Source organism: Pseudorca crassidens, chromosome 16, assembly GCF_039906515.1.
Source record: "Pseudorca crassidens isolate mPseCra1 chromosome 16, mPseCra1.hap1, whole genome shotgun sequence".
NCBI lineage: Eukaryota > Metazoa > Chordata > Mammalia > Artiodactyla > Delphinidae > Pseudorca > Pseudorca crassidens.
The window spans coordinates 36,500,785-36,526,424 of NC_090311.1; the positions used below are offsets into that span (position 1 = coordinate 36,500,785).

A 25,640-nucleotide genomic window follows, 5' to 3' on the forward strand; every position below is an offset into this window, starting at 1 on the left:
TTCAGTTTTAAATTAACTATTTTGATGGAAAATTTCCCCAAACACATATAAGTGTCTCCTAAACAAGACACCAAAGATAACTTTTATTCCTGTCTCAGGGACATGATTATAGTAAACAATGCTAAAATCCAATGAAACCTTAAAGGTTTCAGATGCATAAATGTGTGCTCTTAAAAAGCCCCAGTTGGCAACAATTCTTGAGGCCTCTGCTTTGTTTTTTGTTCCTTATTGGTATTTTTTTAAACCAAAGCTTAATATACGTTAGTTGTGTGAACTTGAAAAAGTAAATTTTATGGGTCTCGGTTTTCTCATCTATAAAATGAGGAAAGTGTATTTCTAAGGTCTCTCCAGGTCTAAAATTCTATCTTCCCTAGATAACAGTATAATTTTTTGGCCTCTAGATGTTATCGCCTCTTCCCTTCTAACTTTTTGCTTCTAATCTTCAGTGTCCTGGAAAAATCAGAAGACCAACTCTATTCAATTATTTAAAAATAAAAGATATTCTAATTAAAGGCCTGAGATCTTTTCTAAATTATGTGTATACGTATTTTAGCAACTAGAAGACTTGTACACACTTACTCCCTGAATCTCAGCTATAATTCAAACAGATATGTAAAATTACCTGTATTTCCTAACAGATACAGTAAAAGCAATTCCTAAAACACTGTTAAATATAAGTAAACCAAATATCTGACCTGTGATATCTATGTATAGAAAAACAAACAAAAAATAACAGTATCTTTCCTAGGTTCCTCACTGGTCCCACGCCTGGGATAACAGGAAAATACATACAGTTTGAAAAGAAGCTATTATTTAAAAGCCTTAGAAAAGTAGACAAGCAAACTTACTGTTGACTTATTTTCTTTATTGAATTAAAATTACACTATTATAAAATAGCAATGTACACACAAAGGGATTTGATGCATCATAGTATATACAATTATCTTTAAAAAGTCAGGATGCAAGTTATAATGATTATGAATATAAATTTTATATTAAAACATTCTCCATAAGTGATTTATTTGACTGTTTTGGTTCGAAGTCGTCGTTTGAGAATCTGATGATCACTTTCTTTCACTTTATGGTCCATAAAAATCTGAAATTAACAATTTCATAATTTTTTATAAATAAAAATAAAAATGAAATTTTGCTTACAATTAATAAGCTATGTTCACGTTCCATGACAGTACTTTCTGTCCTCCTGGACTGCAGATATACAATCTTCTATAAAAAAGCATGTCTAAGGTAGTAGATTTTATAAAAGATTCTTTCAACACTACCTAATTCTGGAATTAAAATAATCCACACTTTTACTGAATTCATAGCTTGACATAATTACTAAAATATTTGGAGACAAGTGCCTCAAATAATTTTTAGGAAATGATTTTTTGCAGTAACAAGTATATAACTTAGAAAGTAGAAACAGCATTATTTTGCAACTAAGAAAAGAAATAACTTCAGCCAAGGGAGAAAATTATGTACTTATCAGACAGATGGAGAAAAGTAACCAAGAGAACAGTACTTCCAAAAGCATGACCTAATGATCCTAATTCTTTACTACTTGCTTCAAGTGTCTATCTTATATCTGATAGCTACTGTTGCAAAAGGTCTCTCCCGATTTTTCTTGGCCATTTTCTGTTGAAGGCTTTTTCTTTAATTCCTTTTCTACCTTCACTTCCATCCACTAGGCAGATGCAAAAATGATAGAAAATTAGAACTTTCCCTGTAACAGAACAGCCTGTTCTAAGTAAGGAGAATGAGTCATAAAGTCAGGGTGACAATCTATATAGTCTTTTAAGAAAACCTGGAAGCCTTAGAGGGAAAGTGGGAGGAAATGACTGAATGTCAATTCTATATTTTTAGCAGGCAGACTTAGGGCCAGATTTGTACAACTCTTGTGATAAAGATAATAAGAAAAACAGATGTTAGAAGCCAATAAATTATTAAATAGTGATAATTCTATTGATGGAATTAAAATTGCTCTTATGAGTTTATAAATGCAGATGCATGTGACACTTGTATACATTAATGCAGCGTTTATATTCAATTACTATAAATTTAACACATCCAGTACCAAAAGTACAACATTTAAAGCGTGTTTTAAGAGATATGGTCTACAGAATAAAAGTTCAAACCATTATATAATTCAAATTGTTATGAATACTTCAGAATTAAGAAGAACATAAACAGTTTTACTTTTAAGAAAACTTAAATAGTAGCTTACCACTTGGCCAGATATATCAATAGGAGATGAAATTTCGTTTGTGTATAATTTCCGTTTGGCCCGTTTTGGTCGAGACACATTTTCTTTACTTACTTCTACATTTGAGAGCTTTGAAGAGCTTATTGTTTCAATTATCTTCTTTGCTATGAAAAAAATACATTAGTTAAATCTTGAAATAATTTTCTAACTGCAAATATTTGAAATCCTTAATAAAGAACCATATTAAAAAGAAAAGCACTGCAATTCATAAATGGTAAAAGGACACGAATAGAAAACTCACAAAGAAAAAAGAATTAAATGCCTAATAAACACACAAATTAATGATCAACAGCAAAAATAAAAGGGCAAATAAATAAAATATCACTTCACTAATGTTCAACATATTGAAAAGGTTTTTGGTAAATTATAGTACAACCAGTAAAACTCAGGCATCTTTAATGACTTGGAAGAGGTTTATACTACATTAAGGAAAAGATCAGGATACGTATATAGTGGACCATGCATCACTAAGAACAATAAGGTGGTAGAGCTAGTTCAGTACTCACACGTAAAGACGTCCACAATGAATATTAAGTGAAAGTAACTTGTGAGCCCTTTACTTCTAGTTAACAAACGTGTGCACATGCACACACAGAGTAAAAGAAACCAAATTGTTAACAGTTGATTGCTTCTGGTAAGTTGAATAGGAATTTTAAAATTTCTTACTTTGTACATATGCTTTTTTTTTAATAGTCACATATTGATTTTAACAGAAAACATACTTCCATTTGGGAAAACTTCTGGATAGAAAATCCATGTACATATGATATCAACTATATTTTTTTAAAATAGAAAACACATTTAAGGAAACATGCTGAACTGAGGTCTACTTGTCAAGGGCTGAGCTGAGCCTGAGAGCTGAGCTGCCAGATGTCAGAGTGGCTAATTAAGACAAGTCAAAATGAAAGTTAAAGCCTTTAACCACTTAACTGCAGTTGAATAAGCAAGAGGCTAGACCTGAGAAAGCGCCAACTCCCACCGCCCTTCTAGATTCCCCCGTGGAATAATGCACAGTCTGGGTCAGGTGGGTCAGCACAGAAGTTGGGGTGATCTTATTGCCAAGCGAGCCCTAAACAAAAGGCTCTTGGCGCTTGCAGTTTTATGGACCTTGGTGCTGGAGACCAGTGGGGAGGGCTAGGAGCAGAAAAGTAGAGTCAGAGTGGAGAACAGTGTCTTCAAGTTTCCCTCCACTTCCCCGTCATAACGTCTTTGGCAGAGATGCCTGAGGACGTTCTCTACTGAAGGCCCCCAATTAATTGGATACAAATGAAGGCACCTAGGCTAGGAATGCAGATATGTGTAAGAGTATGGCTGGCAAGAGACCTGAGTCCTTGACTAACTCCCTTCACAGACTAGGACGCATTGGCTGTGTATCAAGTTTGATGTGGGGACGGTAGCTTTCCCTCATGAGACCTAACAGGTAAAACCTTTGTAATTGCCTAAGGTCAGCCTGAGACAAATCACACATAGGATTTTGGCCTGGAGCTTCGAAATTCCTCACTACTGTGTGCCAACCACTATACTAAGAGCTGAGGATGTAAACTAGACAGACATTTTGCACTTGTAGAGCTTACAGTCTACTGGAAAAGATAATAAGAAAACAAAAAGTTATATAGTTTAAATAATTCATTCTGCACTTTGAAAAGATCACTCTGGCTTCCATGTACTGAATGGATAAGAGATAGACAAAAGGGATAAACTGGGAAACCAGCGTTACTGAGTAATGGATTAACAGTAGTTATCAGAGCAGCAGAATTTTAAGCACTAATCTCTGTTTCCTTCTTCTCTCCCTTTATTTCCAAGTGATCAACAACAGACATGTATTGCAGTTACAATCCCCAACAGGGATACTTTATATTACTAGAAATAAGTTTTTAAAAATTCCACACCGGGTATATAGGTAGGGAAGCTGTTAAGGACAAGGGAGTCATTACCAGGTGGGTACCTCCCTCTCCTTGAAAACATATTTCTTTTTAATATATAAGCAACGGTCAACATAATTTAAATAAAATACAGAAGCATCTAAAATAACAAGTCCCACCTCTCCAAATTTAGACATTTAACAGTTTGCTGTTTGTCTCTCCAGATATTTTCTATGCTTGTACAAACTATACCTTTCAAAGAATGTATATATTTTTTGAAAAATATATACAAATGGGTCTAAGTCTGAAGTTCCCAAACTGTGTACCAAGACATGCTGCAGCAAATTCACGAGAGCAGCTCCGAATATTTTAAATTTTTGAGGAAAACAGTGACACTCTGTAACTCAGGGTAGTTCAGTTTCAAAAAGATATCACATTACCTTCCTTCTGATGATTACATATTTTGGCAACCTGGATTTTCAGGAGCTGAATTTTCGGTGATTGTTTGGCCTTAAGTATTAACAGATGGAACTATTAGGTGTTTCTTTGGGTGCATGGACACATGAAAAAAATTACTGAGACATTAAGGGCGCTGTGAACCAAGAAAGTTTGGGAAGCTCTGCGGTCAAGTTTTTACAGAAAGTATTTTTACACAACCAATCTGACTAAATTCAGCTGTCCCTGCTTTCAGTCCTTTTCCCTCCTCATTCTCCCCACCTCCAGTCTCCAATTTACCCTATTGCTACCATTTAGGTACTCTAATGAAAACTCACTCCTTCCTGCCCCCTTCCTCCCAATAATCTCTCCACATTCTAGATGCCAGATGCAGATTGCTACCTGTAATTGCCTGCACATTCCCTACACTTTCCTGGTACTCTATTTGTGTTAAAACTGTTCCCTCTGGTAGATGTGTATATAAGTATATATTTATGTATACGTGTATAGAGAGAATATATATCTTAGCACATATTAATACAAAAGTATTAGTATGTCTACATTATATTATAAAGAAAAAAGCGTTAAGCAACTAAATCAATACATATTTATAGAAATATATGCTTTTGATATATATGATTAGGTAATGTTTATACATGCAGAGAAAAAAACAGTAGGAGAAAATATACCATAATACTAACCGCGGTTATCTCTAGGAGGTATAATCTTCCAACATTTCAACACCCAGGTTAAATCCCATCTCTTCTATAAAATCTTCCCATAGCCCCCAAACAAACAGCTCTCTTCCTCCAATACTACCATGCACTTTCCTTGTATCTCTACAACTATTACATTAAGCAGCCTTCTCTGCATCAATTACTTAAATACAGATCTTTCTCTTCCATTACCCAGTGAACACCAAGGCATATCATCCTTTCATGTTTCCTCCCTAAATACCTAACATAAGACACTGTCTATTGGAAATATAATAGTCACTATTGTTGAGTTTATACACCAATCAGATATTAGAAAACACCATATATCTAACGTAAAAGGTCATTTAATTAATATTCTGCAAACCTTTTGATTGAAGAATAGTTGGAGAATGTTGTAAGAAATCTCCAAATTTCTGTAGCGTTCCTTCTTTTTTCTTAGCAGGCACGTTTATACTAATTGTGGATGCCTGACTCCGTAAAGAATAAGTTTTCTTAGATGATGGGCGTGTGGAAACCTAATAAAAAAACACTTCTTGTTATTGTTGATGAGGAATGTTAGAAGGAAACAGTTATAGCCATAGTTGAATTAAAGAGGTCAGGCACAGGTTATGAATTCTCAGGCAGGGAACTTGAGATTAAGAATATAAGGAGAGGGGGGCTTCCCTGGTGGCGCAGTGGTTGAGAGTCTGCCTGCCGATGCAGGGGACACGGGTTCATGCCCCGGTCTGGGAAGATCCCACGTGCCGCGGAGCAGCTGGACCCCTGGGCCATGGCCACTGAGCCTGTGCTCCACAACAGGAGAGGCCACAACAGTGAGAGGCCCGCGTACCACACACACAAAAAAAAGAATATAAGGAGAGGGATGAAAGGGCCGGAGAATGAGTGTGATAGAATGATAAGTCAGAGGTGAACACATCAAGAGGTACCCGCTACTTGCCAAATGCCAAAGGTTATATATTCAGAGCTGAATTAGATGAATAGAAAATGAAAGACAAATAAGTTATAACTGGACAAAACTCAACTTCTGAATAATTATTACTAATCAAATTTGATATTTTTATTTTCATCTTCTACTTTATAAATGTAAGTTATGAAAATGGTCAATTTTGGACAAATTAGAAGACAAACCTTTTGTTCCTTTTTGACAGAAGAATTTCCATGCTCAGAAACAGGGGACTTCAAATTCGTTCTGGGTGTAGCATTCTTCTTATTTTCAAAATTCACAAAGTCCTAAAAATAATGAATTTCAGCACTGATTAATTTCTTGACAGTGTTTTCTTTCTCTCTCTAGACTCCAGGGGAGGAAAAAAAAAGAACAAAAGCAAACTAACAAACAAACAGCAACAAAACAAGAAAATGGTTCTTAACCAGGGGCAATTCTGACGCCAGGGGACATAGGCATTGTCTGAAGATATTTTTGGTTGTCACCGCTGGGGATAAGGGGAAGGTTTAATGGAAACTAGTGGGTAGAGGCCAGGAATACTGCTAAAAACCCCTTAAAATGTACAGGGCATTGAACTCTCCTAAACAAAGAAATATCTGGCTGAAAATGTCAATCACGCTGAAGTTGAGAAACCCTGACTGAAGGTACAATGTTTTTTGCCAACTTCATTGAAATATTACTCATATATAACATATGTAAGTTTAAGCGCACAGCATGATGATGCAATACATGTTTTTATCACAAAATGATTGAAGGTATGAATTTTTCACATGCATCATGATGAAATTACATTAGTTAAATGAAGGGATAACAGCTTTTATTTGAACCCCATCTTGACAATACAACATAGCAATATATTTATCTACCCTTTTCCCAACTCCCAAATCATGCTGAGCATAACCTCTCATTGATACTTAGTGACACTGAAAACAGAACAAAACTCTGCAGTATAAGCACAGGTAAAACGTGAAAGTTAAGAAATACAATCTGTTTTTGCTACTAAAAAGGCATGACCTCTCACTCTTCTTTTCCCCACTTAATCTTAAGACAAAGTCTTTTGTAGTACATTAACTGAACTGAACTTGTGCAAATATTAATCGTACTAAAGATTATAAGCATAAAAGGAAAAAAAAAAGGCAAGAACAGAAGCAGAGAGATCATGACTGAACCTCAGAATTCAAGTTACCCAGTAAAGTCTTAAGGATCACAAGAAGAAGATTTCGTAAAAGAGGAAAGACAGATGGTAAACAGGGGAAGCAAAGGAAGAAAGATTGTAACTCCATCATACTTGTAGTGTTCAATAAAGAGCTCTTTGGAGTCTTCATTAGATTAGAATATAGCACTGTATAAATTATTTTCCTGAGGACTTTACAACACTCAGTTTATTACAGCAGTAAAGAGCTAGCAAAATCAGTTAAAACTTTTAAGTTTCTACGTGGTTTACCCTACAACAATCTGTGTATCTATTCTGAAACTGGGAGTATATGCCGGCAGTAAAATGAATAAAATAACTTTATCTTAACCCTCTGAGTATACAACCGATTTTTCCTTTTCCTTTGAAAAAAATGAATCAAGTCAACATAGATGTTAGTCACCATGATAACAAAGATGATGAAATTAAACTACTTAGTACAGTTGGCCCTTGAACAAAACAGGTTTGAAATGCATGAGTCTGCTTATACACTGATTGTTTTCAATAGTTAGTAGATACTACATCCCTACATGATCTGTAGTTGGTTGAATGCACGGATGAGGAACCTCACATATTGAGGGCCGACTGTAAGTTACACAAGATTTTTCTGCGCTGCGGCTGGCACCTAACCCTCATGTCGTTCAAGGGTCAACTGTGTCTTAATGGTATCTAAAGTGTACTAAATATAAATTAAATAAATATAGAATAAAAGTTAACTAAGGTGCTCCAAAACAATCGCTAAAGGTGTTCTATGTGTAGAAGGAAATATGCTAAATAATATTCACTCAGCAAACGTATTACCTGACAGAGAGCCTCAGGAGTATGGTTAATATTATTTCTGCTCTTCCACCAACTTGAAAACATACTACTCTTTAAAGGCGTGAAAAAGACAAGTTGGAAAAAAGTTATTGTGCCAGAGAGTTTATAATTATAGTTTTAAACATAAATATTTCTGTTAACATAAATATTGCCATTTATTATGTATCTACCACATGTGGAACAAAAGCAAAACATTTTAAACATATTATATCTAATTCTTTATTTCCGAAAGGAGGGAAGTGAGGATCGGAAAGTTTATGTGACTGGCTAGAATATGATAGAAGGTTTGGTAACCCCACGATCAGAAAGCTGCGGCAGGAAGAAGTAAATAGTTCTTGGCCTACCACTAAATTGAGACCCAAATTTTAATACTGGCTCATAGAAGAAGAATTTCTCTTCTGAAACCAACTATGATCATAGAGACCTAAGATTTTAGTTAAATGACAAAGATTATATTCAAGCAAGTTAGTCGTTTCAGTTTCTCTAATTCCTTTTATCAACCCCTTTTCTCTTCCATTGGAGGGAAAGTGACTGAGTTTGAACAGGACCGGTATACTGAAATAGCTCACTACTAAAATTCACCACCATTTGACCTGTCATAGCTTCACTAAAAGAAGGAATAATCTATATATTTTAAAATCTATAAGCTTTTTGTCTGAGGACTATTCACCACAGTAATATTCTTAAAACAGTATTAAATATACCATAAACTATGATTTTGGTCTCTAATAGCAGTGCTTATGAATAGGAGGGCAATGTAACAGAGTTTAACTATATATTATCACTGAGCTTAATAATAATAAGGTTTACTTGTTTAATTCACTTAATAGTTAAGTATTTACCTCCTCCATTTCATTACTCTTCCTCTTCCGGGCCTTGGGAATCTTAACCGTCACTGGTGAGGTACAACCCAGGTGTTTCACTGCCATTTTGTTTGGCTGTAAAGGTGTAAATTGAATCTCTAACTCAGGTTTTGGAAATCGAGTACTTTGATTATTTTCTGTTGACACTTCACAAGAGTCAAGGACTACAGATCCATCCTACAACAGAATTTAAAAGGAAAACAAATCTTATTTGCAGGATATGAATTTCTAAATTGCCAAAAATTAACTGTCTCAATTACCTATTAAAAACAATAAATTGGAAAAGATAAAAAGTTTGCTTGATCAAATTTGCTACAGCAAGGACAGAAAGACTGAGTTATCATCTACTTTCTCCAGGTTTGTACATGGTATGTTAAAATTGAGAGAAACTTAGAGATCAGTATTTCCCAAACCTGTGTCATCGTAAGAATTATCTAGAGAAATTGTTTAAAAGATTCTTGGACCCTACCACAAACTTACTAAATCAGAACTCTCCAAGGAAAGAGTCAATGATTTTTAATAAGCGCCCTAGTTATGGTAAACTAAAGTTTGCTGTAAATTCTTTACTGTTCTTCCCACTGAGAGATAGAGTCTCATTCCCCTTCCTTCAATTGGGCCTGGCCTTAATGGTTTCCATGACTGATAGCATGTGGTGGAAGTCACATGATTCTTCTGAAGCCTAGTAAGGAATGGCTTGTGTTATTTCCCCAGATCAAAATGCCTTTCTCTTCCCATTCTCTGCTTGGTAAACCTCTATTCACCTTCAAGACCCAGTACGATGTTACTTTTTCTAATCCACGTCCACAACCACTCAGGCAAAATTCATCATATCCTCCTCATCAGTGTTCCTTCTTAGCACTCTCTTTATAACACTTAGTCCATAAGGTGAAACAAGATAGTCATTAAATACCTGTCTTATTAGACTTCTTATTCCTTGAGGATGGCGATCATATCTTACTTATGTCTTTATCCTCAGTGCAAGGTTCCCAACAATGAATGCTCCCAATAAATGTGTTTTTAAAATAAATATTTAAAAAGTAATTTTATTTTCAACAAGTGACATAGAATTTGTGTCTATTTCATAGGCAATCTGAGAAACTACGTTATCCAATGCAAGTCACAGAACCCTAAGCCCACTTCAAACTAAGGAAACTCATTGTGAGGTTATTGGGATTTGGTGATAAAGTTATAAAATGGGTAAAATTTCCAAAAAATGCTATTTAATAGAATGCTTATTAAATGGACTGCTTATGAGGGAAAATAGTCATCCATATTTTATCTTTTGTGGGATTTCCTATTTCTGACCATCAAATTTGTTTATAATCAAAGATCTGTTTGAGATCAGTATCATTTTGAGAGGAAATTAATACCATTTGGGGATCAAATTTCCCCAAAAGAATTGCATCTCCCCTCAAAAGCCTTCAGTTTTCCTTTCCATAGCCAAGAGCACACACAGCTAACTGTATAGCAAGATATCTACAACAACTGATTAAATTATACTTGCAAGTATTATTTAGTAATTAATGGTCATTGGTAAAGCAGGTTAAAAAGTGGACTGTGTTATCAAATACTCACTTCTACTTCATCCCTGGAAATTTCAAAACTTGTTGACTGAGGTTCAGTTTCAACCCTGCCAAAACTTGTTGACTGAAGTTCAGTTTCAACCCTGCCAGGATTCACTGAATTCGTATGTCTGGGCTGGATATCCATGGTCTGTTTTTCCTAGTAAGGAAATATTAAAGCAACAAGCCACCGTAACCGAATATACATTAAAATACTTCACCTAAAGAATATAATATCAAGATTTGGGTGAATTAAATAGTGGAAGTAATTAAAGACTTCTTCAATGACCAACTAACTCTCCTTCTTCTTCTCTTTCATCCTCAGAGAGTTAGGAAAGGCTGGGCAACTTTCCAGCCTCTTCTGAATCTGATCTAAAGAGAAATTTGAAAGATTACTTTCAAATTCCAAGGTGTTTTACATATATTCTCTCATTTTACTTTCACTGCAACTCTGAGGCTTGGCAAGAATTGTTATTCCTACTTTCCAGATGAAGAAATAGAGAGAAATTAAATAACATGACCACTGTCTGTACTGCGTTGGAGCTTGAACCCCCAAAATCACTTTGATAACACAATTTTGAAAAACTAGAGGTGTCTTAGGAATGCAACTATAGCATTCGAGTAGAAAAGACCATACTGATAAAGACCATACTGAAAAGACCATACTGAAAAGTGCTGCACACTCTTCATCTCACTTAATCAGTCATAGGGTATGCTCTATTCCTAAACCCTACTTAAGGGATCTATAAAAAAAATCAGAATACATTTTTAAACTTGATAAATTCCAACGTGCACCTTCTAATCACTACCATCAAAATCAAAAGTCAAATACATCTCTTATGTCACCTACCCATAATTGTCAAATAAAAAAGATGCTATTGCATTCATAATGGGGAAAGCAACTAGCATGTACTGACTTCCACTGTGGTAATAACTGTGCTAATTGTTTTACAAATGCTCTCGATTAATTTTCACAATTCTATTAGAAAGACATTATCATCTCTGTTTTAAAGTTTGGAAATGTTAAGTAATTTTCCTAAAGGTCCCACCACCACACTGACAGCAGCTGATACCTAGTTTTTCTAACTTTCTATTCTGTGCAATTTATACCACATGCTAATACCTCTGTTTTGAGCAGTCTTTCTCTTAGAATCATGAAGTCTTTTGATGTAAGAGACATATACACACAAACACATTTAATTTTATTATTGTCTGAAGGCTGCGGAACAGCAGATTTTCAAATGCAGATTATTTACTCTGAAAAGACTAGCTTCAGATGTACCCTGATTCAATTTACCTGGGAAATAGCTATCTGTGAAATGCAATACTTTCTTTACCTAGGGTTCCTAGCCCCAATGCAATATTACAAAAGTAGCTCCCGGGAATTCCCTGGTGGTCCAGTGGTTAGGACTCGGTGCTCTCACTGCCGGGGCCTGGGTTCAATCCCTGGTCGGGGAATTAAGATCCCTGCAAGCCGTGTGGTGCAGCCAGAGGGGGGGAAAAAAAAAGTAGCTCCTGAATGACTCACATCTCCTCACCATTATGCTTATTTTCAAAAACAATTTGTATCTTTATCATAAATTTAGGATGGGTTCAAGTATTTAAATATCACCAAGCATTCAGGCTGAGTCATATTTCCACATTTTAAAGGCAGATTAGGGACTAAATCATCAGTTGTTTATTTTCTAATTATTCTATCTAAGAGATATGACCAAAATATTGGAGAAAGTACTATTTCTCAATTAGTCATTGATGAGTCAACCATAATGATAAACTCTGAAAACTCAAAATTCATGACCAATATCCAAATAATTTATTTTTATTTATTTATTTTTTTTGCGGTACGCAGGCCTCTCACTGCTGTGGCCTCTCCCGTTGCGGAGCACAGGCTCCGGACGCGCAGGCTCAGCGGCCATGGCTCACGGGCCTAGCCGCTCCACGGCATGTAGGATCTTCCCGGACTGGGGCACGAACCCGTGTCCCCTGCATCGGCAGGCGGACTCTCAACCACTGCGCCACCAGGGAAGCCCCTATCCAAATAATTTTTTCAAACTATGATTCCCCACTGATCTACTTACATTTTTATTCTTTAAAAGTTAATCAATTAAATAATTTTGAATACTTCCTATATTTAATTTAAAAAGGCATAGAAAGAACATGATTCTACTGACTGTTTTAGAAGTTTCTGATGTGATCTTTTTTAATTGTTCAATTTCATTATCTTTCTGTATATTACTGGAGATCAGTGCTTTCAGCTGTATTTCTAAAGCTGCAACCAGCTGATCACGTTCTTCCCGCCACTGTTGGAGGTTACCATCTTTCTCAGCCAACTGTGCTTGAAGCATTTCCTAAACAGAATATGGACAAAATGTTAAAATAAACCTTGCAAAATTATGAATCTAAGAAATTTCTGAATTTCTAAATAACACAATAAATACAACTGTGAACAGGATATGTAACAAATTACGTAGTCAAGTCTCGATAAAATATTTACTTATAAAGCCAAACACATAATGCCTTCATATATCTTAAATGTTCACGCTGGGCACTTCTTTCAATAAAAAATTACAGCTTTTAAACTAATTCTAGCATTTCCCCCAATATCTGAGAAATGAGATGGTAACATTACAATAAAACAAATGACAAAACTAATAGCAACAAACAATAGAGAAATGAAAATTAAAAATACCATTTTCACTGGGTTCAAAAATCATGAAATAGTGGTAAATTAAAGAAAATATGTGCAAGACCTAAACATGACAAACTACAAAACATTGCTGAAAGAAATAAAAGAACACTTAAATAAACAAATAGAGAATCTGTGTTCAAGGATCAAAAGATTCAATATTGTTAAGATGCCAGGTCTCCCCCAAAAGATCTAGAGTCAAAGCAACTTCAAAATTCAAGCAAGCGCACACGCACGTGTGTGTGTGTGTGTGTGTGTGTGTGTTGACAGAAATGAAAAAGCTGACTCTAAAAATAATATGAAAATGCAAATGACACAACCGTCAAAATTATGTTGAAAATGAAGAACAAAGTAGGAACGGGCTTCCCTGGTGGCGCAGTGGTTGAGAGTCCGCCTGCCTATGCAAGGGACACGGGTTCGTGCCCCAGTCCGGGAAGTTCCCACATGCCGCAGAGCTGCTGGGCCCGTGAGCCATGGCCACTGAGCCTGCGCGTCCGGAGCCTGTGCTCCGCAACGGGAGAGGCCGTAACAGTGACAGGCTCGCGTACCACGAAAAAAAAAGAAAAAAAGAAAAAAAGTAGGAGCAATCACACTACATCATTTCAAGACTACTATAATAATAATAATCAAGACCGTGATATTGGCGTAAGGATAGACAGACATCAGAAAGCAGAGGATAGGGTCCACAAATGTTATGGTCAATTGATACTCTATAAAAATGCCAAAGAATTTCAATGGAGGAAACGACAATCTTTTCAACAAAGAGTGATGGAACAACTGAATAGCCAAATGGAAAAAAAGAAAAAAACCTTAATTTTAATCTCACACAATGTATGAAAGTTAACGCTTGGACAACTGATTTATGACAAAAGATGCAGAGCAGTAAAAAAGAAACAGTTTCTTCAACATGTACTACCAGGTCGATCGTTAATACACATTTACAGTGACAACAACCGCTTTTACCCCATCTCACTCCAACACAAAAATTAATTCTAGGGTCTAAATATGGAAGGTAAAACCCCCAACTTTGCAGGAAGAATGTAAGAAATGCCCTTGAGGTTCATAAAGGAAAAGATTGGGAAAATGAATTACAATACCTAAGAATTTCTGTTCTAAAAAGGCAACAGGAGAGTAAAAAGTAAACCAGAGAGTGACAGAAGGTAACTGCAACACGCTCCTATCCAGAAAGTATAAAAGTATAAGGAACTCCTACAAAAAAAAAAAAGATAGTCCAATAGAAGATAAGCAAGGAGACTTGGATAGGCAGAGCCAATAAACTAAACATCCAACAATACTAGTTGGAGTATAAATGGATACAACTATTTTGAAAATCAGTCTGGCATTCTACTAGAGTTCCACATATGTTTACCCTATCAACTAGCAATTCTATTCTTGGCTATATAGGCAATAGAAATGTATACACATGTGCACTAAGAGAAATATATAAAAATGTTAACAGGAGATCTTAGGCATTAACAGCCCCAAACAGGAAACAATCCACATATATGCAACTTTAAATTGAATAGACTGAGGTATACTTATACACTGAAATATTCAGCAATGAAAACAGACTAACTCCAGTTACCTGCAATAGTATAAATGATCCTCACAAACATAATACTGAGTGAAAGAAACCAGACACAAGAAATGCATTCTATATATTTATATGTTTTCATTTATATAAAATTCATAAATGAGCAAAACTGAAGTTTAACATTAAAAGATAGAACAGTTATTACCATTCAGAAGAGGGTTCCATTTTTTAAACTCTGTGGTAGTTAAGTGGGGGCTGGCTTTATAATAATAATTCACTGAACTATATGTTTGTTTTGTTTACTTACTGTGTTATGTATGTTACAATTTTAAAAGCTTTAAAAAACATCAACAATTTATTTCTTAAATATCATAGACACATATCCTAGGTACGATTGTAAAGAAATATATGGGAGAAAGGAGAAAGCTAGCTTTCTCTAGGATTAAAAACTCAAAGGAGGTTTACTTGCTGGCATTGCTGCTAGAGGGACTACTGATTAGGAAAAGAAAGTAGGTCCATTCCTGGGTTGGAGGTAGAGTGACTGACTATGACAGCCAAGAGCTTTGATTTCACTTCTTGCCTCTTATTACTGTCCAGGAAGGTTGGATGGGCTGTGGACAGAAAGAGAACCAGCAGCAACATTTCCTGTTAAGATAAATGCAGCATTACAATCTTGCTCAACCCAACACTTCCTGAAGGTACCTCCAGTCATGTGGAGTTCGCACATGAAGTGAAATATATTGCCATCTCATTGCTGTAGTAATGACAAGTATTAGTCTCACATAACTTGTCACATGACAAAGAGAGTCAAGACTCTAAGGAAACACAACAACTAAATGGAACGTAGTATCCTAGATTAGATCCTATATCCAGAAAAAAACAGTGGGAAAGCTGGTGAAATTCTAGTAAGGTCCATAAGTTAGCTAACAGTACTATAATAATATTGATTTGTTGGTTTTGATCACTGTACTGTTGTTATGTAAGATCTAACATCAGAAGTTGGGTGATAGGTATACAGAAATTCCCTGTACTAGTTTTGCAACTTTTCTGGAAATAAAATGATTTCAAAATAAAAAGATAAAAAAATTTTAAAAATCATTGGAAAAAATCATCCCTAACTTATTGAAAATTAACATTCCTGTTTGTACAGGTAAGTTTAGCTGGTATAAGTAAAATTCTGTCATTAACAAAGGAAATGCCAATAGATGACAATGTGATACTGCCACGTTACTATTACTGTAAATAGAGAACTAGTTTTTCATTTAAAAATAATGTTAATGTATTACTCAACAGCTTTCCTCGGATCAATGATGACTTTAAACTTCTTTTTTCTGATTGAGTGTCAAACAGACTAAGTTGTCGATTTAAATAGGAGGAAAAAAGACAAGCTAAGATAGAATCACTTAAGAACTAGAGCCAGTCAATGTAAAACTGAACGTTATTTCTACCTATAGTCTTCTAGAAACTGTTTAGTTGACTTTAAAAAAAAGACCTGATAAAATGAGCTTTTGAGGTAAAATATAAACACCATGTTAGTAGAATCTACAGTTCAAAATGTAAATGTTTTACAATACAGTAGGGATAACCCTGTGGCAGTCAAAAGAAGAGATTTTTAAGTTCTGAATCTAAATATTGAGATATAATTATTTCCCCAACAATAAGAACTTCAAGATAAAATGGGCTAGAAAAGTCATCTTACAAACAGACAAACTGCCTTTGAAAAAAAGACAAAAAACAAAACCACGCAACCATGTAGATACTGATAAGAATATAAGAATCCCAGGGAAAAATTTAAGAAACCAAAGAAAGCAGGCGAAATACATAGAAGAAAAAGTATAATTGTTACCAACCATTTCGTTTTGTTGCTTCAAACAATGCTCTCTGCCTTCAGCATATTTTTTCATCTCTTTGTTTCGTAGATTCTCAGCTTCTTTTGCTTGAGTGAGAAGCATCATTTTTTCTTCTAACCATTTTTTTCTATCAGCTTTATATTTCTGTTCAGATTCCTATATGTATACATAGCATAAGTAACTATCATATGCTTCAAAAGCAATTAATAAATCTGTATTTACAACATTTCCATGTAATCCAGCACTTTTCATTTCACCTCTTCAAAAAGTTAAAAACAAGTGTTTTTCTTTAAATAATGACAAGATTTGAGTTTATTTCAGATTATCAAAAGAACATTGTTGGTTTGCTTTCCTAAATAGTCATTTCGTTTATAAACTTGATTTTGCTATAAAGTGCATTTGAGGACTTTCCATCATCAGTGAGCTTAAGAAGAAGACACAATTGAAATTTCTGAAAGAGTTACAGAGAACCAAGCCTTCTTAAATGCCAGATTAAAAAAAAAAATTGACTTACGGTAGTCATTTCTAATTGTATGGTTCCAAAAATAAAATTTTCCTGGGTATACAGGATGCCAAATAAAGAATAACTTGTGCAACAGGGCAAACATGTATTAGTTTAAGGAACAGCTGGACAGAAAATATAGTTGATCAGTAAATTTCAAAGAGGTTTCCATAGATCCTTTGGGTTCAAAAATGTCTAATTTATACATTCAAGTAAAACTTCATTTGAAACAAAAACAGTAATACCACATTAAAAGCTATGTATTTAAAAATCCCGTTTATTATCTAAGATATGTGATCACATTATTTTAGAACAATGTAGAACATACTGGTATTCCTTAATATGAACATTCTCAATGTAATTAATGTTATTTTTTTTCATAATTAATGGAATGGAAAGGGTAAATTCTAAAGTATATAATTAATAGTTACAAAAGAAAGTAACTGATTTCTTTTGTATTTGTTCAGTATCTGATTATATACAGCCTGAATTTAAGAAAATAATTTAGATGCAGTCTTTTCAAAATCACTGTTATGTTTTCTTCAATCCCAAAACTACAGTTGGATTGCAACTTCTAATAAATAAAATGTATAAAATTTTATGTAGTATTTTTAAGTCCCATTAAAAAAATATTTCCCCCATATGTTGTATTCTACACATAGTATGTGAAAGCTAAACATGGAAAAACATATAAACACAAAACAGAATATCTTCTCGTAGTAGTATAGTTTCAAATGTATTCCAGTGTTCAGACATTCAACTCTATTCTTTTCCAGCTTAATAATTAAATTTACAATAATCAAAATAATTTTCCTAATAGTCATCTTCTCCACAGCAGTATTTGATGAGTTAGAAGTTTAAAGTGTAGAAAATAGGTACAAAGACATAAGAAGTGATGATTTAAAAATTAAATATGTAAAACTGAAGACCCAACCACTGCACTTTCATTGGCACTTACTTAGCAGCTTGTATCTTGGGAATTTCTTCCCTGTGTTTCTTGAGTGTATACTGAAAAATTATATATTAACATTTCCCAGCTATTGGTTCATCCATTATCTAAATTAATTATAAAATATTTACTAAATTATCCTTTTATGAGAAATATAATGCATATATACAAAGATACAATTAAATATATAAATAAAAATCATACCTGTAACTCATCTTGAAGCTTACTGAGCTTTATATTAAGTACATCTGTGTTATCCTCAAGTTCTTTATTTGACCTTTGATTGCTTTTGGTTTCCAAATCTTTGCATTTTTCCTTCCATTTTTCCAATTCTGATTTGAAAACATAAAATTATTTTTAAAGTACATGCAACAGTTATACCACATAGAGCTACATGTGGCATGGGATACAGACAAGAATCAGCAGAGCCCAGAAGCAGAAGTACACAGACCAAGATAGAACTGAGACCCTTCTGAGAGCTTACCAAATTCTTAGAGAAGAACTACAAAAACCTCTCAATAATCCACTGAATAGTGTTCTGACTATACAGTATAAATGCATGCCAATATACAGGAAACTTCATGTTCTCAAAAATTAAAAACAAAAACAACCGGCTGATGGTATTCTGAAGGATACAGTCAGAGTATTTATTGAGATAAACATGTAAGATGATACCAGTTGCTATACAGAGGTGAAACTCAGTTGAAAGTTTATTCTTAACATCTGGGGAACACTGCAAGCTATCATCCAGTTATCATGAAAGTGTCCTTATTCCTTCTCTGACTTAGGTACAACAATTTTCATCATAATGAAAAATGAGAAGGGACAGGATGTTCCAAAAACACACCAAATACTTTTTCATTATGAATTATTATAAACACTAAACTATGTTTAAAAAGGAAAGAAATCTAGGAAAATAAAGAAAATGAAAGTATGCTTTGAGGTATTTAAGCAATCTTGTTTCACCTGTGGCCAGTCTTTCAGTTTCCTTTAATTTAGCCTCAAGCACTTGATCCTGTTCTACTTGAGTTTGTTCTTGTTCTTCTAGGGTCATTCGCATGTCTTCAATTATTTTCTCTTTGACGCTTAGATCTAAAAATTTGGAAAGAACATTTTAGAAATTACTAACATCTACATCTATATATCCAATTTTTCCTTTGAGTTCTTCTAAAATTAAAATACACTTTTATTAACTATAATAGAATATGAGTTCCAAATAGAAACTTTGTCCTGTTCACTGCTATATTTTCAATGTCTAGAACAGTACTGGCATATATGAAGGATCAACTAAATAACTGATGTACAGATGGATGCTTGGATGAATGCAAGAATAAATGGATGGAAAAGGAATCTTTTCAGATAAAACTAACAATTTTCAATATAATTAAACTATTAATAAAAATAATAAAAACTATTATTTTACTGTACTTCGCTTTATTGTGCTTCACATATACTGTGTTTTTTACAAATTGAAGGTTTGTGGCAACCCTGCATTAAGCAAGTCTATCAGTGCCATTTTCTAACAGCATTTGCTCACTTCCTGCCTCTGTATCACATTTTAGTAATTCTTGCAATAATTCAAACTGTTTCATTATTGTTGTATTTGTTACAGTGATCTATGATCACTGATCTTTACGTTACTCCTGTGGTTGTTTTGGGACACTACGAACTACACCCATGTAAGACAGCAAGCTTAATCCATAAACACTGTGTGTGCTGTGACTGCTCCAATGACCAGCTGTGCCCCGTCTCTCCCTCTCCTCGGGCCTCCCTGTTCCCTGAGACACAACAATACTGAAATTAGTCTAATTAGTAACACTACAGTGACCTCTAAGCATTCAAGTGAAAGGAAGAGTCGCATGTCTCTCACTTTGAATCAAAAGCTAGAAATGAAAGGATTAAGCTAAGTTTAGTAAGGAAGCCATGTCAAAAGCCTGACTGGCCAAAAGCTAGCCCTCTTGTACCAAACAGCCAAGTTGTGAATGCAAAGTAAAGCTCCTGAAGAGACTTTAAAGTGCTACTCTAGTGAATACTCAAATGACAAGAAAGCAAAACAGACTTATTGCTGATACGGAGAAAGTTTCAGTGGTCTAGATAGAAGATCAAAACCAACCACAACATCCCCTTAAGCCACAGCCCAATCTAGAGCAAGGCCCTAATTCTCTCCAATTCTGCGAAGGCTGAGAGAGGTAAGGAAGCTGCAGAAGAAAAGTTTCAAGCTAGCAGAGGTTAATTCATGAGGTTTAAGGAAAGAAGCTGTCTTCAAAACATAACAGTGCAAGGTGAAGCAGCCAAGTGCTAATGTAGAAGCTGCAGCAAGTTATCCAGAAGATGCGACTGAACTGCTGGAATTTCATGACAAAACCTGAACAGATGACGAGTTGCTTCTTATGGATGAACAAGGAAAGTGGTTTCTTGAGACGGAATCTACTCCTGGTGAAGACTGTTGAAATGACAACAAAGGATTCAGAATATAGCATAAACTGAGTTGATGAAGCAGTGGCAGAGTCTGAGAGGCCTGCCTCCAATTTTGAAAGAAATTCTACTGTGGGTAAAATGCTATAAAGCAGTGCACGCTACAGAGAAACTGTTCACGAAAGGAAGAGTCAACTGATGCGGCAAATCTCCTCGTTGTCTTACTTTAAGAAACTGCCGCAGCCACCCCAACCTTCAGCCACCACCGCCCTGATCAGCCAGCAGCCTTCAGCATCGAGGCCAGGCCCTCCCTCCACCAGCAAAAAGATTACAACTCCCTGAAGGCTCAGGTGATGGTTAGCATTTTTTAGCAATAAAGTATGTTTTCATTAGGTATGAGCACTGTTTTTTTAGACATAATATACTATTGCACACTTAACAGACCACAATATAGTGTGAACATAACTTTTATGCACTGGAAAACCAAAAAAAAAAATTGTGCGACTTATTTCACTATGACCTGCACTTTATTGTGGTGGTCCGGAACCGAACATGAAACATCTCTGAGGTGTGCCCGCACTGATAACACAGATCTTGGGATTTAGAAAAAACATTATTTGTCAAAACACTTACTTTTAGTGTTAATATTCTCAAACCAAAACTAAAACTTTTACCTCCTAAAAACAATAAATTCTCAATCCCAAATTTAAATCTCAAGTAATTATTTTTTCTAGAAAAATTTTCAAAGCCAAATATTTACTCCTAGTGTTTTTAAAACCAACTCATCAGGAATAACTGTACTATTATAACCTTACCAAAACTGTTTCTGGCCCTTGAAAAATGACTACAATAATGGCTTATAAACAATTCTATTCTAATCCTGCCTGATAGAGATAAGGAGGAGAGATTGGTTTATCGTCTCTGGTGATAGACACATAGTAGCAGGGCTCACTTCTGACACCTCTTACCAAGATTGCTATGAATGTCAGAGGTGATGAATCTATAAATGCATGGCTCAAACTAGGGCACTAAAAGTGACAAAAAAATGACACAAATATCAAAAGATGGCTCCCTTAAAAACGCTTAATATAAAGTAAGCTTAAAACAAAACAGTGAGAAAAAATTTTAACGAGTAATTTTCAGTCTTTCTGTTCAGTGATGTAAGCTGCCAGGAGAGCTAATGAAACAGAATTCCTCTTTAGGATTGAAGGAGTACTGGTATTCTATCTAAAACTTTTTCTTTCAAAAAGCATGATTTGCAAATATATTCAGATTATACAATTAATTATAATTTTATTCAAAGAACCTGTTCCTTTTACACCCTATCTATTGCTCTAAATTGGAGGGCTCAAAAGAAGGAGTTTAAGTATCTAGATAGCAATCAGTAAGGCCCCAGGACACCAATGTTAACTTCGCTAGTGGCTATCCACCTATTATTTGAAAGGTAGGAACAGTAAAAGAAACAAGAGCATTCTTATATCACTCACTGCCTCCAATAACTTACATTTTATCTCAGGAAAGAATCCAGAAATATGCAACAAATAAAACAGAAAATAAAGCAACATAAAGACAGGAATGATATATCTCATCAAAGCTATCTAAAGATATCTATGAACTATCATAGCTAAATAAACGCCTGGCAAATGAACAAGCAATCAAGTGTTTAACATTCAGGGGAGAGGATCACTGAAAGCTATACAAAGAAATGACACACAAATGTCATGTAAAACTCTGCATTAGAAATACTCAGTGACTGGGAATTCCCTGGCGGTCCAGTGGTTAGGACACGGCACTCTCACTGCCAGGGCCCCAGGTTCGATCCCTGGTTGGGGAACTAAGATCCCGCAAGCCGCCCGGCGTGGCCAAAAACAAAAAAAAATACTCAGTGATAGTTCAAATGTACTTTAGAGTATCAGTATACCAGACGTACTCAAGTACAAAAGATTGAGACCATGTGATACCTTGTTTCACTTATCACACTGGCTGTAAGTTCAAAGTGTGATAACACCTAATACTGGCAAAAATGTGCGGAAATGGGCACTCTATACACTATTATTGAAAATATAAACTGGTATAATGACTTTGGGGAGCAGTTTAGCAATATTCATCAAAATTTTAAACACAACATGTGGGCCAACAATTACACTGCTAGGAATTTCCCATACAAATATATTTACATGTGTGCCCAAAGACTTTTATACAAATATATTCATGTTAATGTCTGTAACAAAAAATAATGTCTGAAATAACCAAAAAAATTTTTTGTTAATAAAAGGGGTCATATTACTGGAGAGTAGATTAGAAGATATGTTGATTGTTACTCCCTGTGAATATGACCTTACTTGGAAACAGAGGCTTTGCAAATGTAATCAAGTTAAGAATAAGGTCATACTGGATAGAGTAGGCCCTAAATCCAATATGACTGGTGTCCTTATAAGAGGGAAATTTGGACAGAGACAGATAGAGTGAAGACACAGACACATTCAGAGGGAAGATGTTCATGTTAAGACAGAGGCAGAGATTGGAGTTATCTCAGAAGTGTGAATGCGGAGTGATTGCTAATGGGTGCAGGGTTTCTTTCTAGGGTGATGAAAATGTTCTGGAATTAGATAGTGGTAGTGGTTGTATGAGCTTGTGAATTTACTAAAATCCACCATACTGTACGCTTTTAAAGGGTAAATTTTATGGTATGTATATCTCCATTTTAAAAAATTAATAAGATAGCTAAGTGAATGGATTCAGTATTTAAATAGAAATGTAGAAGCCAGGGAAAGCCTCAAGAGCTAAAAATGCACTTTTTTTTTGGTCAGAGAATGTCTCATACATACTTAAAATCACAAGAGTGAATGAACTCTCAAGAGAGAAAATACAAAGAAAAAAAATGATGATGGCTTAATCAGGAAATTTGTCAAAGTGGCTGAGGCTCGTTCTGAGAGAAAGGCAGTAACCCTAAGAATAGATCACAAAAGCCGAGGTAAGAGTTTCAAAAGGGGGCAAGCTACGCCTTACCTTTATGTTTAGTAAAAATATGCTCATACACAATAAATACTACTTAAAAAATGAAAATGAAAGAAAGTGAGTAGACAATAATTCAAAATAATTAAAAAATAAAGGAAAGATTGCAAAAAGCTAAAAGATTTGAAAATATGTAGGTTACAAGTGATCTGGGTGAAAGTTTAAAGAGCATGGAGAAGATGGAAGATTAAAAGTACTCAAAATGGGCCTATGCCACACGTCTCAATATCTGGCAAAGAAAGAAAAAATTAAAATACGATAAAAACTATATCCTGGTCCAAAGAATGCTTTTCAGAGTATCTATTCACATCTACCAACAATGACAAAGCAGCCAAAGTAAAGGGAAACTCCAAAAAGATTACGGAAATAGGAGATATTAGAGGACAGTGGCCTAAAAAGGTAGGAGAAAATAGGACTGTGTGCAGAGATATATTTTCACATCGAAGTTACTGATCTAAGTGAACCCCACAAAAGTCCAAGTCATCCAAATAAGTAATAATCTTGTTGTCTTACACCTGCTCTTTAGTTGGCCAAGTACAAATGGCATGAATTAGTGAAGACAGTCTGGAACTTAAGACTGAAACAGACATGGGTTCAAATCCCAGCTCTACTACTCACACAACTAAGAAGTTAAGGGGTGACTGATGGGAAGGAGAGGAATCTGCATAATTTTATGAACAGAAATATGTACATATCATCTACAAAGATAATTTTGTAATATTTCAAATAAAAAAATCAATCCAAATTGATAAAAAAAATTTAGCACATACAATTTCAATCTAAAGTATTAGTTTTTAAAAACATTTTAAAAATATTTTTTAATTTTAAAGATATTTTATTTGAAGTATAACCTTTATATTATTTTGACTAGAAATCCATTCCATTCATTGTGACCTATATAACTTTAATTTTATTTTTCACAAAATACTGGCCATTATCTAGAAATCAATGTTGCTTTGACTGAATATTTCTTTTTTTTTGCGGTATGCGGGCCTCTCACTGTTGTGGCCTCTCCCGTTGTGGAGCACAGGCTCCGGATGCACAGGCTCAGCGGCCATGGCCCACGGGCCCAGCCGCTCCGCGGCATGTGGGATCCTCCCAGACCGGGGCACAAACCTGTGTCCCCTGCATCGGCAGGCGGACTCTCAACCACTGCGCCACCAGGGAAGCCCTGACTGAATATTTCTTAATGTTTTACTTCTCCAAGGATAAACTTTATGGTGGTAAGTTACTCTTTAGAATCAATGCTTTTCTCTTTTAATAAAGGTACGTACATCTTATGTTACCCTTCTTTAACTTTACAATTTTCAAAGGAAAATATTAAACCAATTGTTATTTTAACTACTTATTTTGCAGGCATTTTAGTACTGGAAGTAGAGGTTTGTTTCTGACCTTTGCACACTCTCTCATACTGCTGTATAGATTCTTCCACTTTCTGATTACTTAACTGCTCCTGCAAAATAAAAGAATATGAATTAAATGCAAATGTAACTTAACTACACCCCATTATTTAATAGTGGGACTTGAAAACAGGGCTTAATATTAAGTTTGAAATCTGTCTCCTAGAAGGCTGACTAATAGTCTCCAGCTCCCAAGTTTGTTTCACCTCAGAGAAAAGGGCAGGGTGAGAGTGGTAATAAGAAAAAACAAAACAAAACCCCCAAACTTTAAACCTTTAATCTACCCCAAAAATGCCAAATCCTCTTCTTCACTCAACATTTCAAGCTAGCATGTATGTTCTCTTACACAACACAAAAAGCATAAAGAGAGAGAAATGGAAGTTTACTATGTATTTAATGTGGGAGGGACAAAGAAAACCATAAATAAATTCCTTAACAGTAAACTCAAAATGCAGAAAAAATAGAATCCCCACATGCCATACAAGTAAAAAGTAGCTGGGAGGTTTGAAAAGGACGCAAGGTTAATTTCTGGGCACTGGAAATCCTTCAATTCTAGTTTTAACCTGCCAGGTAATCTAACCTTCACTCCTTCTTTCATCTAACTTCAGCAATATCTTCTCATTTTATAAGTTTT

At 35.0% G+C, this 25,640-nt stretch overlaps 1 protein-coding gene across 14 annotated transcripts in view; it reads right to left on the bottom strand.

Moving 5' to 3' along the window:
• Positions 1–844: 844 nt before the first annotated feature.
• The window catches only part of KIF20B (kinesin family member 20B), a 74,904-nt gene continuing 50,108 nt past the window's right edge, over positions 845–25,640 (bottom strand). For 10 of the 14 annotated variants that reach the window (XM_067710035.1, XM_067710045.1, XM_067710042.1 and 7 more), the window contains 13 exons: positions 24,999–25,059; positions 20,542–20,619; positions 19,143–19,268; positions 18,381–18,508; positions 16,726–16,881; positions 12,827–13,003; positions 10,669–10,815; positions 9,073–9,270; positions 8,213–8,281; positions 6,405–6,506; positions 5,641–5,791; positions 2,225–2,367; positions 845–1,096 (listed from right to left, as the gene is read on the bottom strand). In XM_067710035.1, coding sequence (XP_067566136.1) covers positions 1,019–1,096; positions 2,225–2,367; positions 5,641–5,791; positions 6,405–6,506; positions 8,213–8,281; positions 9,073–9,270; positions 10,669–10,815; positions 12,827–13,003; positions 16,726–16,881; positions 18,381–18,508; positions 19,143–19,268; positions 20,542–20,619; positions 24,999–25,059 — 1,614 coding nt within the window. In that variant the 3' untranslated portion in view covers positions 845–1,018. The remainder of the gene's footprint in view (positions 1,097–2,224; positions 2,368–5,640; positions 5,792–6,404; positions 6,507–8,212; positions 8,282–9,072; positions 9,271–10,668; positions 10,816–12,826; positions 13,004–16,725; positions 16,882–18,380; positions 18,509–19,142; positions 19,269–20,541; positions 20,620–24,998; positions 25,060–25,640) is intronic. The other 4 variants (XM_067710046.1, XM_067710044.1, XM_067710041.1 and 1 more) reach the window with 3 other exon arrangements.